General features: G+C 34.5%; 1 protein-coding gene across 1 annotated transcript in view; it reads left to right on the forward strand.

The window, feature by feature from the left end:
* CDK14 (cyclin dependent kinase 14) overlaps positions 1 to 16,190 on the forward strand; it is a 197,176-nt gene that overhangs the window by 116,011 nt on the left and 64,975 nt on the right. The window contains exons 8-9 of the mRNA XM_015815272.1: positions 7,130 to 7,253; positions 14,445 to 14,565. Coding sequence (XP_015670758.1) covers positions 7,130 to 7,253; positions 14,445 to 14,565 — 245 coding nt within the window. The remainder of the gene's footprint in view (positions 1 to 7,129; positions 7,254 to 14,444; positions 14,566 to 16,190) is intronic.

A 16,190-nucleotide genomic window follows, 5' to 3' on the forward strand; every position in this document is an offset into this window, starting at 1 on the left:
TGATGTTGAGCCTATTAGACTGAATATAATACCTCTGTTGCTTTTTTTTAACGAATAATAATTTTTAGTGAATCAGTGAATATATAAAAATAATTCTATGCATAGATATAATGCTAAGTGTGCTTCAGCATTATAAGCTACAAATGCCCTTTGAAAACATGATTATCTAAATGTATGTGGGTGGTTCATATCTATTATTGTTTCACTAAATTTGTTTGGAAGAAATTTTGGATCCATTCTGGAAATATTATGTAATATTTCAAATGCAATGATCTCTAATTTCTATGTGAATATATAAAAGCTATTTTAAAAATCAGATGGGATACACACAGTGTGGGATTCAGCCAGTTCGCACCACTTCACCAGAAGCGGTAGCTAATATTTTTGCTGCCCAGGCCCAGAATGAACTTCCGGAAGTGGCACCAACACAGAGAACCAGTTATTCCATATTTGAATCCCACCATTGGATACATATCAAAAGTTTTTAGTGTCATAGAAGTCAGATTATTAAGTCACAGGGGTAAATTTTGACATTAATTATAGTGGATGTGCTGAACAGAATTATTTTCATTTAATGTAAATGATAAGTAGCTGTTTCCCATTACTCTTCAGAAGATAAGCAGGTGCAGAAAAGGGTGGGATAATATGTTAAATTAAAGCTGCCTCTTTCAGAGGGCATTGAAAATTGATTTTAAATAAGCTATTCTGTAGTTAAATACATAATCAATGTTCTATTTTGTATATTTCTCTGTCATTTAGGCATTAATTACAATAAGCATGAATATCATCCATAAAATAACACAATATTTTGTTCACATTATATAAATATATATAATGTAATACATAAATTACCACCATGAATATAATAATATTTTTCCATTTTTTTGTTTGTCACTGGCTTAATGAACCATCTGATAGATCTATATTATCCTGAACTTTCATCCTCAAAAAATCATTTATTACCTTTGCCTCTATAAAAACATATAGACCGCCAGTTTTGAAAGAGCACTGATTATGAACATTAGAAAGACCCCTTCACTACAATGATTAAGAAGAAAATATTTGTAGTAGTAGTAGTAGTAATAGTAGTAGTAGTAGTAACTAAGTAAGGATAAAATAATGCTAACATAACCATTCTACTTTGCAAATTAAGTGTATGTTGTTGTGACTACTATGATTACCTCAGTGCTTACCATTCCCTCATCATTGCTATTGTGTGTCTCTGTAGTTTGCTACTGGAAATGATAATCCACTGCCCATTCTCTTGGATCTCCCCCTCCCTCTGTGTGTGTGTGTATGTGTGTGTGTGTGTGTTTTCAGCATTCGCTCAAAGTCTTTCCCCCTTCTCTGCTTCCTTTCTGTTTAAATTAATTATATTCTTTACTGCTGTGTTTCAATAAGGCAATTAAAGCACTTCTACTTTTTTATATGGTGCATAAATCTTTGTCTGCAGTTTTTATTTCACGGTTTTGTCTCAACTTCCTCAGGATTCTTTCAAAGCCCTCCTGATCAAGCTTGTCATGGTTCAGCCAAATCCTTTTTTAAACCAATTATCTCTTCTGAAGTAGAAGGCAACTCACAGATATGAATACCAGCTGAGCCCTATATTCTTGAACTTCTTGCCTAGATATTATAAGGTGATACAGATGTAGCTGCTCTTGGCATTATCAGTTTATCTCCACACAGATTAGTAGAAGGAATCACTGTCAGTGAAGTTGATAAGCACTGGAAATTGTTCTGTCACATCCCTAATCCATGCTCCTGACAAATCACACTCTTCACAAGTCACTGAATTCAATCAGTATGTTTGTTTCAGTAGTAAATTGTCAAATATCACAACCCTTCTCTTTATCTTTCTTCAGGATGCAGATAATGTCTCTTATCCTTTCACACAAAGAAGAGTCACTTTAATAATAATGCACAGAGGCTGTCATATTTTCAAAAACAACTATAGACTCCATTGTCCTATAGCAGAGAATGTTTCTCTACATATTATTGGGAATAAAATGAGTTAATTTTTCACTCTTGCACTATGTTTTATCATTCATTTACTACATATAGAAAATCCTGGTCATCATAAATTATTTAAAGAGTTAGTGGAACTGACTGGATTGAGATGCTTGGTATGATGCTTGCTGGTAAGGGCACTGCTTTGATCATTTCTTGCTTGCCTGTCTGCCCCATACACTTAGAATAACAAAACAAACAAACAAAAGTCTGGAGAGAGTGTATATTTTATCATTCCTCAATAACATTTTACCAAAAAACTCAAGTATACTGGCTGGCCTGGCTACCGGCTGATCTTGAAGTTTTGAAAAATAAAAAAATAGAAAGCTATTCTTCACCAGGTAAACAATCACAGTTGCAATATTTTCCCTCTTAATTAAATAAAAACTTATCCAGCACCAGTTGTTAGAGAAGTGAACCTCTAGACCAGGGATGTCAAACTTAATTTCATTAAGGCCGCATCAGGGTTGTGGTTAACCTTGGGGGGCTGGGGTGGGTGTGGCCAGAGTGGGAGTGGCCAGCTTAACGTCGCTCATGTCGGGGGTGCCTGGGTGAGGCTGGGAGGGTATCCATTATCTCCAGCTGAGGAAGGTGAGACCAGGATGAGTACTATACCCTTGTCCACCAGAGGAGCCTTGCTGTCCCTCTCAGACCATGCAGAGCACCCCCAGTGATGAAAGCTGCCCGAAGCCCTGGGCAGTGGAGGGCAAGCACTCAGTCCAGCCTTTCTCAAGGGGGTGGCCAGCTGCACTTACCTCCTCCTTAAGGCTGTTGCTGATTGGCTCACTCTCCTTGGCCAGGTTGCTCATAGCATGTATGGGAGGGCAAAATGTGTGGGTCAGAGGGAGGCCCACTTCCTCTCCCTGCTACCAGAAGAGGTCAGGAGCAGGGGACAAGGGGATGGCGAAAGGGCAGCAGGGCTGCTCATGGCCAAGTGCTAAGGCAGGACTTCCCTCAGACCCTTCCTCCCTCTCATTATAATCTTCCTTCCTTCCTTCCTTCCTTCCTTCCTTCCTTCCTTCCTTCCTTCCTTCCTTCCTTCCTTCCTTCCTTCCTTCCTTCCTTCCTTCCTTCCTTCCTTCCTTCCTTTTCCTTCCCTCTTCATTCTCCTTTCCTTCTTCTTCCTTCCCCTCTTTCTTTAATTTTGTTTGTCTTTCCTCTTTCTCTTTTCCTGTTTCTTCTTGGATGCTCAAATGCAAAAGGGGAAACATTTCTCAATGCCTCCTTGATTTGTGATCAAATGCTAGTAGTCTGTGGCCATTTAAAAGACTGAGAACAAACCAGGCTCAGTTTATCCCACGCTTGCATTTAGTGGGGGCGTCCACAGAAAACAGTACAGCAAAACTGTCAAAATGTGGATGTGATAGTTGATCAGAGCTCCTTTGTGTTTTATGTGCAACAGCTTTAGTGTTTAGGAACAGAGGTAAGTTAGTTGCTTTTCTATTAATGCATAATCCTTAAAAGAGCTCTCCTGTAGGGACCCTGCCATGGTCTAAGGAAAATATTTTTCCTCACTCTGCTTTGCCCCTTTTGCTCCACTGGAAATGGCTGTTTGCAACACACAAGGAGGGGATACTTTCCTAGAAGTTCACAATTCAAGACTACCAATGTTAACTTGGATTGCCAATAAAGTCTTGTCTGTGACAAAAGAGAACACAAAATTGCTTTCTCCTTTGAGCCCAAGTCTCAAGGGATCCAGGATTAAAGCAGAACTGCATGAACTGGGGCATCTCCTCCCTCCCTCCCTCCCTCCCTCCCTCCCTTCCTTTTCATTCTTATCTCTTTCCTTCCTCCGTGCTCAGGAAGGGGTGATGGGAGGGGGAGAGATTGCCAGCGCTGCCGGTGTTCCTGCTGCTGCCAGCCATCGCTATCCCATGCAGTCCCGGTGAAAGGGAAACCTCGTGGCTGCAAGGCAAGGTCAGCAAGTGGGTCATGGAGGTGCTGTTGTGAAGAAGGGTGGCACTGATCTACAACCTGGCTGCATCCATCAAAGCCTTAGATCCATGGGGCAGCCCTGGAACCAGCGAGGAGCTGCCCTGCCACCTCTGCCCCGCTCCCTGGGTGTGTGCTCAGGAGACGACCAGCATCAACATCCTGGGTATAGTCAGCCTGTGGGGGAAGACAGCCAGCTGGGACACCTGCTCGCTGCCAGGGTATGGGGTAGGGGCACCTGTCGTTGGTTCCAGGGCTGCCCCATGGATCTAAGGCTGAGTGTGTTCTGTCTTTGATGGCTAGCACCAGGTTGTAGATCAGTGCCCAGTTGGCCTGGGCTGGGCCGAGGGACCGCAGGCCAGTCCTTCGCTGTTTCTGGAGCAAGTCCCCGGGCCACTTGGAACCACACGGCGGGCCGGATCTGGCCCACGAGCCTTGTGTTTGACATGTCTGCTCTAGACAATGGCGAAGTTTTTCTTCAGACTAACATTTTCCCCATCATTTTTAAATAGAAAAGATTTTTAAAAAATTGTACTGCTAAATTTTAGCTTTCTATATTATTTCCTCATACCTTTGTTCATAGTGCATCAGTTTCAAGTGCAATGAATGGTATTTCAGAGCTGTTGATAATTCTTGTTATCAGGATATGTTTCAATCTGTAATCTATAATGAGAGTTGGAAAAATGTATCTCTTTGAGGCAAGAGTTGATGTGCCTTTATTAGAGAAATTGTTGTTTTTAATGTGTTTGCCCTTACACGTTAATCATTGCTAACACACTGATATCACACTCCATAAACCCCTAAATTGGTTTGATCTTCATATGGCAACATTCCTCCTACATGTCCCGGGACTCATTACTGAAAAGCATTACCTCACTTAAAGTGCAGTTGTCAGGACAGAGCAGCAAAAATATTGTTTCTTTTTTATACTATCATTAAATGCACGTTTTAAAATAATTTAGATAGTTTTAAAGTAAATACTATCCTTTATTCAGGATGGAAATAAGGACTAAATAATATCATAAGATGATGCCTCTGTGTGTTTAAATTATACATTTAAAAATATATTTCTTCACATGTAAATTTTACTCTTTCCCACTCAGTACAGCTTTGGCTGAGACACCATTCAGATACGGTATTTTTATTCTATACTGTAATGTGTTCTATTCAAACCAAATAGTTTGAAACAGAACTTTTGGCTCTTAAAGGTAACTTATACATTTGGTTGTACTCAGAGATCTTTATTTAAGGCTGCCATAGAATTGAACTGCCTGTTTAGCTAAGTATTTATTTATTTACCGTCAACGATCAAAATCATTGCAAGATAAAAACAAAGGAATATTTATAAAAGATACCATTATTACTAGTCTATATAACAAAATCTAATCACATAGCAATATAAATACCACATTAATAATGACAACATTATATCCAGATACTCCTTGTAGCAGCTGCTTCTGAACAGAATTTAATAACTTTCCAGGAATTTTTTGGGAAGCGAGGTCACCTAGCAGAAATTATCCTCATCTAAGCAATTAACTAGTGGGTGTTTAATAAAGCATAGTATCTGATTAATACATTGATCAATGCAAGAGAACATGATAAATTAATTCACTGATCTCCTTGAACTGGGCAGAGGAGATCCTATACCGGGATGTTGCTATAGTCCCCTTCCAGAACCATAGATTATATAATGTTAATACAGAGGAGTTAATAAAAATGCATTTCTATGCAAAGCAGATAAAGTATTAGAAGAATACTTGAGTTGTATAAATAGTCTTCTATATGTATAACTTTTACAGTAATGGGAGGCTAGACTAAAGTTGTTGTGAGTTGCAGTGGGATATAGATTAGAAGAAAATGTGTTGTTTTAATTCCAGTGACATTTTTTGAAACTTTTACTAGAGCAAGAATTCAGCTGAGAGGCCACAATAATTTAAATTAATTCTCTTTTTTTTTCTTGGAAAAAAATGTTACTAATGGGTGGGTGGGTGAGTCAGAAATAAACTTTCATGCAGTTTAATTTCAACCATCCTAATTCTGTATTTTTTCAAAATAGAATTTTATAATACAGTTGCAATTTATTTTTTTACTTTTTCTTCTTTGTTTTATTTTACTGCATTGCAGTGCAGCTTTTGAAAGTTCTAATATTATTCCTGTATTTTATTAGCAAATATTATCCTCAGCAAAAATTGCTTTTTTAAAATAATGTGTGCATACAAGAAAAGAAATGAAAGATTTCTGTATTTCCATGTTTAACTTCTTTCATAATCATAGTTTACAAGTTCATACAGATGCTAAGATGATAAGTAATTAGGAACTATTTCATTTCAGCATACTGAATCCAAAAACTTATAATAGCTTATAAATCTTACAAATTTTATGAAAATGGTACTGCTGTACAAAATTGAATTTGTATTGTTTGTCTCTCTTATCAAATTACTCTCTTATCATTAATATTAATGTTAAAACAATTATTTTTCAAAGGATTTACTGTTGTCTTAAATCTCTGTGAAGTCTGCATGGAATAATAATATTTTGCCAGCATCCAAGACAGTTTTTGATGTAATGTTTTGACAAATGTTGTTCATACAAGACTGAATTTTTAATAATACATAAAATGCACATTGGTTGACATACTGAGAAAATAGCTAATCTCATTTTCAGTTTTGAAAGCTACTGTAGATGAAAGAAAAAGAATAAAATAACTTTGTTCATAGTTTGAGCTTTCAAAATAAAGATTTGAATGACTTGTTATAGTTAAAATATCTTTGAGTGTAATCCCTTTTCACTTCTTTTTGTTTCTTGGAAGGAATGTGGTCTTGTGCATCTCTACTTTCCATGTGCTGTTGCTGTTATTCTCTATCATTAACAAGCATACACACCTGTCTTTTAGGCTGTCATCTAATCTGTAAAACTATGCAAATAAGTAGAATATAACTGACTTGCTACAATTTATTTTTTGATGGAATTAACTATTGTGAGTTGTTAAAGAAGGTTTATGCAGTTGGATGTAGTGAAATATGTGTGAGTGTTAATTCCTGTTGTGTCGGTTCAGTTAAAAATCTTGGTTTTAAATAATATTTATATTAATAATGTTTCACCATATATATGCATTCTGATCTTTATGTAGGAAGGCAATGCACTACATACAAATATTAATGAACATGTTTTCCCCCCTCTTTTTCAGTTATTTTTATTTCAATTGCTGCGAGGACTTTCGTACATCCACCAACGTTACATTTTGCACAGGGATCTGAAACCCCAAAATCTTCTGATCAGTGACACTGGGGAGTTGAAACTTGCAGATTTTGGTAGGCAAGCCATTAATTACAAGATTATTTGATAATGATGTAAGCAATGTTGAGAGATGGCTTGAGAACTTCTCTTCTTAGTTACAGTACAAGTTGACTTTGGCCACCATATCAATAGAGAAAATGGAACAGGTAATGCAGCAAGTTCGTATGTCTTTGATTTAGTCTGCCTTTATTTTGATCAACTCAAGGCAGCACACAGTACTTCCGCTTCCTATTCCCACAAAATTCAAAAAGACTGAAATATCTTTCATCTTTCATATTTAATTGCGCGCCATCTAGTTGGTATTATTAGTGGCCCCATAGGCTTCCTTCAGGTTGTTCTGTTTCTAACTTCGCCTTTCGGGTCTTGTAACGGTGCACCCATTGCCACTGATATTGAGTCCATCTGTCTTGTTACTGGTCATCCCCTTCTTCCATTTGAATATTAAAGAGATCATTTGAAAACAGAATTCATAGTTGCAAGGTTTTAATTATCATAGGATTTTAAATGAAAGACATATTTTATAGGATAGAAACATTCATATTTTTTCAAATAGGAAAAAAGGTGTATAAATACAGTTTTCAAACCATAAATATTTCAACTACATAGAAGACCCACTCATAACAATACCAATAATATTATATTCAAAAGAAATGCAAATATATATATCCAGTATGGGTGTGCGTGCATATGTATATTTAGTTTATATATATTATAATGATATATGTATAATATATATGTTTAATTGTATTGATTTTACGCAGATAATTAAGCAAAATTGTTGCTAAGTGATTTGAGAAAGAGAAGACTGCAAAGATCATTTGTTGCTGCCATTTTATTCAGATAGAATTTTTTCATATAATATTCTGTGTCTGACTCATTTCCCCCCAATTTTTGTCTCCTTGCGGGGCAGATTGATTAAGCAAACTATCTCTTCCTTAGCTGTTTTTCTCTCAGACAGCTAAAATGCTTCTTTAAAAAGCACCAACGAAAGGTTAATAAGCTCAGCCATGCACCCTTTAGCTCACTTTCAGTTGCTGCCTGAAACTGGCCAGAACTTAGTCATTTTCACAGTGGGGGGATTTGTTGTCCTAAATGCCAATTGGAAAATGGACTTTAATTTCTGTTTAATTAAAGTCATATTTGAGAACAATCACTCTTTGAGACAGTTGCTAAACAAAGATGTGTAACATTTTCTTTGCAAACTATTTTTTCCAAGTCTGTTCTGTTCCAGAAGATTTCTAAGTAATATGTATAAGCATATCTTCTTATTGTTCTGGAGTTTCATACTAATTATAATAGGATGCTATTTAGTAACAGAATTAGACAAATTTGGTCCTGTATGAGTTGTTTCAAGATATTGTCATTTATTTGTGGCATATTATGGTTGTTTGATCTCATTAATAATAGAATATTAGGACAATTTTCCTGATTTCTAGCCAGTTAAATTACATCCTCGTAATTTAAATCCATTGTTTCTTGTCATATCTTCTGAACAATTCTGCGTCTTCTATATTACAGCCTTTCATATACTAGAAGAGAACTATCATGTCTCCCTACTGTTTTCTTCTCCAAGCTAAACATCCCAATACTTGCTAGCTGCTGCTCTCTGATAATTCTCATTTTGTCAATGTCTTTCTCATCAGCATCAAACAGAACATTCTGTAGTTACCTAGGCCTTCTTTTTCTCCTCTTTTTGAAGATGTTTTCTGTTCTTTTCTGCCAGTAACTGAACTCTGTGATTTTTCAAAGATCATATAAAAATTAATGGGAACCAGGATGTTTTTTTTTCTATTATTGTTGAAAAATAACCTTAGAAAGGTTAATTTAAAATTCATTTTGTTTAATGAACTACCCCTTGCATGGTGTATTTATCTTTATTTTATTTACTTAGTTGTATCCCACCTTTATTATGTTTACAAATAACTCAAGGCAGTGAGCATATCCAATACATCTTCTTCCCCCTATTTTTGAACAACATAAAACTTGTGAGGAGGGTTGGGCTGAGAGAGAGTGGCTGGCCCAAAGTCACCCAGCTGATTTTCACTGCTAAGGTGGGACATGAATTCACGGTCTCAGGCTTTCTAGCCTGACACCTTAACCACTAGACCAAACATTAACACTATTCACTGGTATGGATAACGAGAAACATATTTAACTGCATTCTTAATGTCTTAAATATTGTTAATTCACAGTCATTTAATTGGCTTTTGATGTCTTTGAATATGTGGTATAAGTAGTGATACTGATACAAAGTATAACATAAATAACACATGCCCTTCACCTATTATTTTCTTGAGATTTTTTATTGCACATATAATAACTCAACAATTAGATGATATGCCGAATTCTGACTATTAGCTCATTGTAAAAAAAATGAGGGGTAGCAGCAAGATGCCTCCTTAGTGACCTTTTTATTTGTAAAAAAGAGCAAGGTCTGAAAGGCACTTCACAGAATTGTCATGATGTTATCCATATAAATCCAGGCAAACATTATCAAATATTATCTGCTTAATATAAAATTAGGTATTTTCCTAATTACCTTTTGCTTTTGCTTTCATTCTCACTTGAAAATTTAAAAAGTTTTCATATCTACCAATATCAGGAACCCTGACTATAAAAAAAGAGTTCGTAGCTTCCTGTGGTGTAACCATGGAAATAGACAAGACATCCTTAAACAAAGTGATTGCACATGCTGTGCTAATTAATCCTGCCCTACAGTTTTTCCTCAGCTGGAAGAAGCAGTTAGATAAATTTTGGATGAGGATCCACAAATAATATGAAATACGTTGCCACTTTTAGGCTGAAAAAGCCAATAATGATATAATGAGCATTTATTTGTAACCTGAAAGTTTTAAGGAAAATGCAGTCTTTTAGGTTTTTCGTAATGTTGTAATATAATGACAATAATACAATTGATTCTAAAATGCTAAACTATTGTTTGATAGCTCAGATAGTGGTCATGAGACTGTAATTACTAAGATAGTGGTCATGAGACTGTAACTACTGTTACATCATAGTTACGTCTTTCTTGAATATTTAATCATTTTGTTCTTCCTTCTGACCACCTATAATTCTTTTGTTTTTAAATATGATGTTAAATGTAGCAAATATTTAAATATTGCATTTAAAGCAAAAGGACAAATATTGCAGTGTGCCTTGAATTTGTACCCAGTTATAGATCTTTACTAAGACTTTTTGTTCTATTTTGTTTTTGTTTTTTTGTCTTCAAGTCAGTGTTGACTCCTGGCAACTGCTTGAACAAGTTTTTGAAGATTTCTTGACAAGATGTTAGAAGTTGGGTTGCCATTGCCTGCTTCCTAGGCCTGGGAAAAATGTAACTAGCCCAAAGTAACCAAGCTGGTTTTATGTCTAAGGCAGTACTAAAACGCATAGTCTCCTGGTTTCTAGCCTACACCAAACTGGCTCTTGACTAAGACTAGAGAAAAATAAAACACTAATATTTAAAGATTTACATTGCTTTAGAAATAATTTCATATTAGATATACCTTTTTAAGACATATATTCTTTTAATATTGAAATTATTTAAGTGCAGTGATTATAATTGCTAATATAAAATTATTACATCTTTTTCTTTAAAAGATGTGAAGATATTGAATAATCTTTAAATATGTTTTAAAAACTGCAGTGGAATAGCTGAGCTCACAAGTAGATTGCAGATTGAAGACTGATGGGTCTTCAGTCCCAACTTCATCTTCTGCTTTGGGATATAGTCTCAGTAGACCCTACCAACAGCAGATGCTGTATAAGGACAAATCATCTAGTGCCCTTTCCCAACCCCTGTATATGACAGGATTAGGGATGTTGCAACTTATACTGCCTTTAAAGTTAAAGTTTCAAATGCAGGGAAGAAAGAAGTAACAATTTTAATACCGCATCCAAGTAGAATAGGTGCAAGCAATTAGATAATTCAACTCTTGATCCTCTCATTGAAAGATAGACTAATCTTACAAGAGATAAATAGAATTAACTTTATTTAAAATATTTATTTTAAATTTGAGATAAATATAAATAAATTGGTAAAAACCAATTGTAGAATTATTCAAACAACAATGCTATTGTTGACAACTTAAAAGGAAGATTTGAAAAGAAGATTCAATGCCTTAGGCAGTGCATAAAATGCTTCTACAAATGACATCTCCCTGTTAGATGGGAAAATATTACAATTCAGTATTTAGAATAACATTGAATGATATTTGTCTTCCCCAAATCCTGCTATGCTATCTCTTCATGGTGGTGTGGAATTCCTAGAAAGAATGAGTGAAGAACTTTGGATGTTCATGCCAAGAGTATATATCTCCAACAAGGTCACCCAACCCATCAGAGTCACCCCAACTGCCTAGCTAAACCAAGCAAAAATCTATATAGGGGATAGCAGTGATATAAGAAGGTCCTGGAAGCAGATTACTTTAGTGGTATCCATTTATACCATGCGAGAAAAGGCAATGATAAATCATTTCTATATTTATACTGAGGCAATTACATTGAAAGAAAACATGAGATTTATAATACTAGATGATGAATTTCTCAGATCAGTTAGCATTCAACACGACATTGAGGAAAAGCTGACGATTTTTCAGTGTGCTAATGATGTGGCTCAGTTAAGGCTTTTGGAACGTTTAATTGATGATATTGCCATACTGGAAAAGAAAATCTGAAGCTGAAAACACGGAACATGGAACATAAAAAGCATGAACATGGGGTAAACTCAACACAGTGAAAGATTAAATGAAGTTAAATTTAGAAATTGACATCTTAGGCATCAGAAAGTTGAATAATAATAATAATAATAATAATAATAATAATAATAATAATAATAATAATAATAATAATAATAAAAATAATAATAATAATAATAATAATTTAATTTGTACCCCGCCCTTCTCCTCATAGGACTCAGGGCGGCTGGTGTTCCTTATATTGCTAGGCAGGGTATAGCAAGAACAATTTTTTAAAGATGCCTTTATTATTTTTATAAATAACTCAATGTAGTGAATATACCAAATACTCCTTCCTCCTATTTTTCCTACAACCACAACCCTGTGAGCCAGCTTTCATGTCTAAAGCAGGACTGGAACTCACTTTCTGATTTCTAGCCTGATGCCTTAACCAGTAGAATGCAATGAGTGATTGTCAAACAGAAGAAAACAATTACATGGCAGAACAACTGTGAAAATTGCCAAGGAAATTAAAGAAGCCAAAGATGAGGACAAAAATGTCAGAAAGGAATTTAACAAAAAAATTTGGAGAGATGTTGGAACACAAGAAGCAGTATTACAATAGCATATGTTAAGATGTAGAAGATAGAAATAAGCATGCCAAAAAAATCTTTCAAAAAAAATTTCTGAACTGAAAACGAGATTCTAAGCTTCAATTGATATGCTGAAGGACACCAATAGACACCAATAGTTTTCAAAGAAATGAAACAAAATTTAAAGGAGATATTGAAATACTGTACGGTTTACAGTTACCTTAGAAGATATTCCCTATTTATAAGAATCTCTGGTATTAAAGTTAGAACAGCACTCCATTCATTACTTAGTCAGAAGGCTACAGAAACTGATGTAATGCTAATAGAAATATGGCTAGCAACCGAAAAATAAGAAAAGGTTCTAACCAGGCCAGCAGTTCTGGAGAATAACACAGTGGCCAACAGATTGGAAGAGATCAACTTACATTCCAATACAAAAAAAAAGACTTAACAGTGTGTAGAACCATCATAGCACTGTATATCCTTAGTTTCACATACTAGCAAAATAATGCTTAGGATCATCCAACAGAGATTGAAGCCCTACATATAAAATGGTAGATGTCCAAAATGGCTATTATCTGGATTATTCTTCAATTTTCTGGACTATTCCAGCTTCTTGAAAATTGAGTGGCTGTACACAGCAAATTCCTCTCTTTCCCAGCCCTGTTCCTTTTCTTCTAAAAAAACATATTTTCTTCATCTCCAATAGAGAAGGAAGGGAAGACTAGGACGACTCTGATTCTGAACTCTCAGAATATGACAGAGTATTTTCCTTCTGGATGTATATTTTGTGTCTGAGGCAGTAGCTTTTGCAGGCTACAGCCACAATAAAAATATGTGATATTTCTGTATTTCTTTGGTTGATCTTCTGAAAACAGAATAAACCTCAAGGTTATTCTGGTTTTTGTGAGCAATTTTTGGAATTTTCTCAAATTGCTAGTTGTAATAATAGTATTCAGGCATAGTTAGTAGCTTTGTTTTATTTTTGTTTTTGCCAAATTATCAAGATATATTTTCAGTTATTATGCTCAATTTTGTTTTTTTAAAAAAGGCTATTCAAGCACACTTTAATAATATATTAACCTTATTCTGTATGGTTACTTTAGAAAACAAAAATTTTAAAAAGACAGCATAGTTGCCGTATGGCAGTACAGTATTCTACATAATAAAGCATAATGCCTGCTTGATTTGTTGAATGGCATAATTCTACCACTGGCAGTTCTTCTATTTCCCACAATTCTTCCCATAACTCTTACCTTTCTGCAATTTTTTATCGTTTATTCATGAGTTCCTATTTGTATCAACCTGCAGTGAGATTTAAGAAAAAGAAATTTCTCTTGATAATAAATATTTTAAATTTTGATGTTCCACATATCTTTATTTGTCATAAAAGTTCTAGATACCTATTAACTTCAAAGAATAATGTATTATATGAATTAATTGTTAAAATAGTATGAAAATATTATTTTTCCATTCTTTAGCATGCTTCAGTATAACATATGCCTGAAGCTTGAAATGATTCCAGTATAAAATAAATAAAGATGTAATATTTATCTTATTGGTTTGGTTATATTCTTTATTTTAGCTCCTGATGCTTAAGAATGTATCTGTATGTTTATATTTAATAGTTATTTTTACTAGTTTTTAAATTATATCAATTATATTTTCTGTCTTCTATTTAATTATGGACATCAGATCTTTAAAAAGATGGTAATGGTGACAGATCTTATTTTTGCAATCTCTATTATGATGAATTTTCATTTTGTCTTACAGTGGCTGAATGATAAAAATGTATATTAGTTTTCTTTGATTAAAATAACATACAGTTATCAAAACTTGTCTTTCAAGCAGTGTTATGAGCAATTTTATTAAAGGTACAGTACATCAGTTATTTTTTTTCTTATCTTTCTATTGTTGTATTTGCATTATTCTTCAGGTCTTGCAAGAGCTAAATCTGTTCCTAGTCACACTTACTCTAATGAAGTGGTAACCCTTTGGTATCGACCTCCAGATGTTCTCTTGGGCTCAACAGAATATTCCACTTGCCTCGATATGTGGTAAGAATACAGCATGTTTTCAGAATCCATATATTGTGGACATATTGACTTATTTAGTCAAATTATATATTTGACAAGTTATGATTGTAGTTTATGCATACTGATCTAGAAACCCAATGGGACAAAGAATCCAGTGAACAGTAATCAATATGATGCTTTTAATATGTGTGGTGCATTTCTAAATTCTACTAAAAGAAGATAGAAAATTGTGTGACAGTTTAATTTCATTCAGTTATTTTAGCCCATTTCTCAAACCTATCAAACTTTTTGTGAATTTTATTACTACCATCTAAACAGTTGATAAAACAGTCCTGGTTTTCATTTAAGCGATCTTCCATTTTGGGGATTTTTTTTCCTTCCTTTAAGTAAAGGAAGAATCATATATAACCACCAGCCACAATAATAGGACACTGGAATGGCATTTTCTAAACAGCACTTATTGAGGCATAAGGGATCTCGGTAGTTGAACTTTATTTGCCAGATCAGATGGAAGGAGGCGAGAAAACTTTGTAGGTCACTGTTACAGAAAAAGCTTCACCATTTTCATTATACTGCTTTGGAGTGTCTTGAAGGCTTTTGTTTATCAAAATTTAAAATTTAGGTTTCCTTGGAGAATGTTTACAACTACTCAATCTGTACATGGAAGAAATTATATAACTACTGATGGTTTTATCTTCAGCTTTTAAAATTAAGAAGCATTGTTTTGAAGATGGGACAGTTAACATTTCTGCTATGTTTCAAGCATCCAGGCACCTGGTAGTAAGTGCAGTGGAACAGAATAGCTGTTGTTATACATTTTTTTTCACCAATCAAATTTTAGGAAATCAAGAATGGTAGATTTGAAAGGATTTTTTTTCAGTCCTCACTATGTCTGTTATCAAACATAATAAAGAACTGCACTCTGCTTCCATATGCACTTTCTTTGTTACCAACAGGGAGGAGGAAAACGAGGATAAATTAATTGGCATGGAAGTAGAATGTTATTGTTTCATTTTCATTTTCTGAAATCAATTTTCATGTTTAATTAGAAAAAACACATTTTTTGCTACCATCTGTGCTTGAAAATTACTAGGGATGATATTACAATCAGCCTTCTATAGCAAATTGCAAATTTTTTCATTTGTTTCTGGGGTCCAACAACAAAAAACAAGGGGTTTGAACCCAACATTGCCTATGTGATTAAGATTTCTGTTACAGTAGCCCAACTGAAGAGAAAATTTGGGAGATAAGCTTAATTTAGGAAGAAATTCTATGTTCATTTGTTCTGTTTTTGTTTCAACTCCCGCAGCTCCTGCATTATGCTAAAATTATGTCCAAAAATATGGTTCTGCTATCAATCAACAGAAAACATTTCCCTTAAGATTTATTGCTTCTCGGAATGTGTGCTGGTACTGTTTTTGTCGTCATGAAAATTTAATTTCATATTATTCATTTTCTTTTAGGATAGTGAAAATGGTATGTACAAATTAATTGAATATTATCATTATTCTGATTAAAAATGGCTACCAGTTTTTGATCAGATAAATTCAAAGATAGTAATTTTGACAAAAATATTCTTTTAGATTTGAAACAGAGAGATATTTTAATAGTATGAGATTTCTAAAATGAAATCCATTTTGAGGGAG

This window comes from Protobothrops mucrosquamatus, unplaced genomic scaffold (assembly GCF_001527695.2).
Source record: "Protobothrops mucrosquamatus isolate PMUCROS unplaced genomic scaffold, P.Mucros_1.0 scaffold332, whole genome shotgun sequence".
Taxonomy (NCBI): Eukaryota; Metazoa; Chordata; class Lepidosauria; order Squamata; family Viperidae; genus Protobothrops; species Protobothrops mucrosquamatus.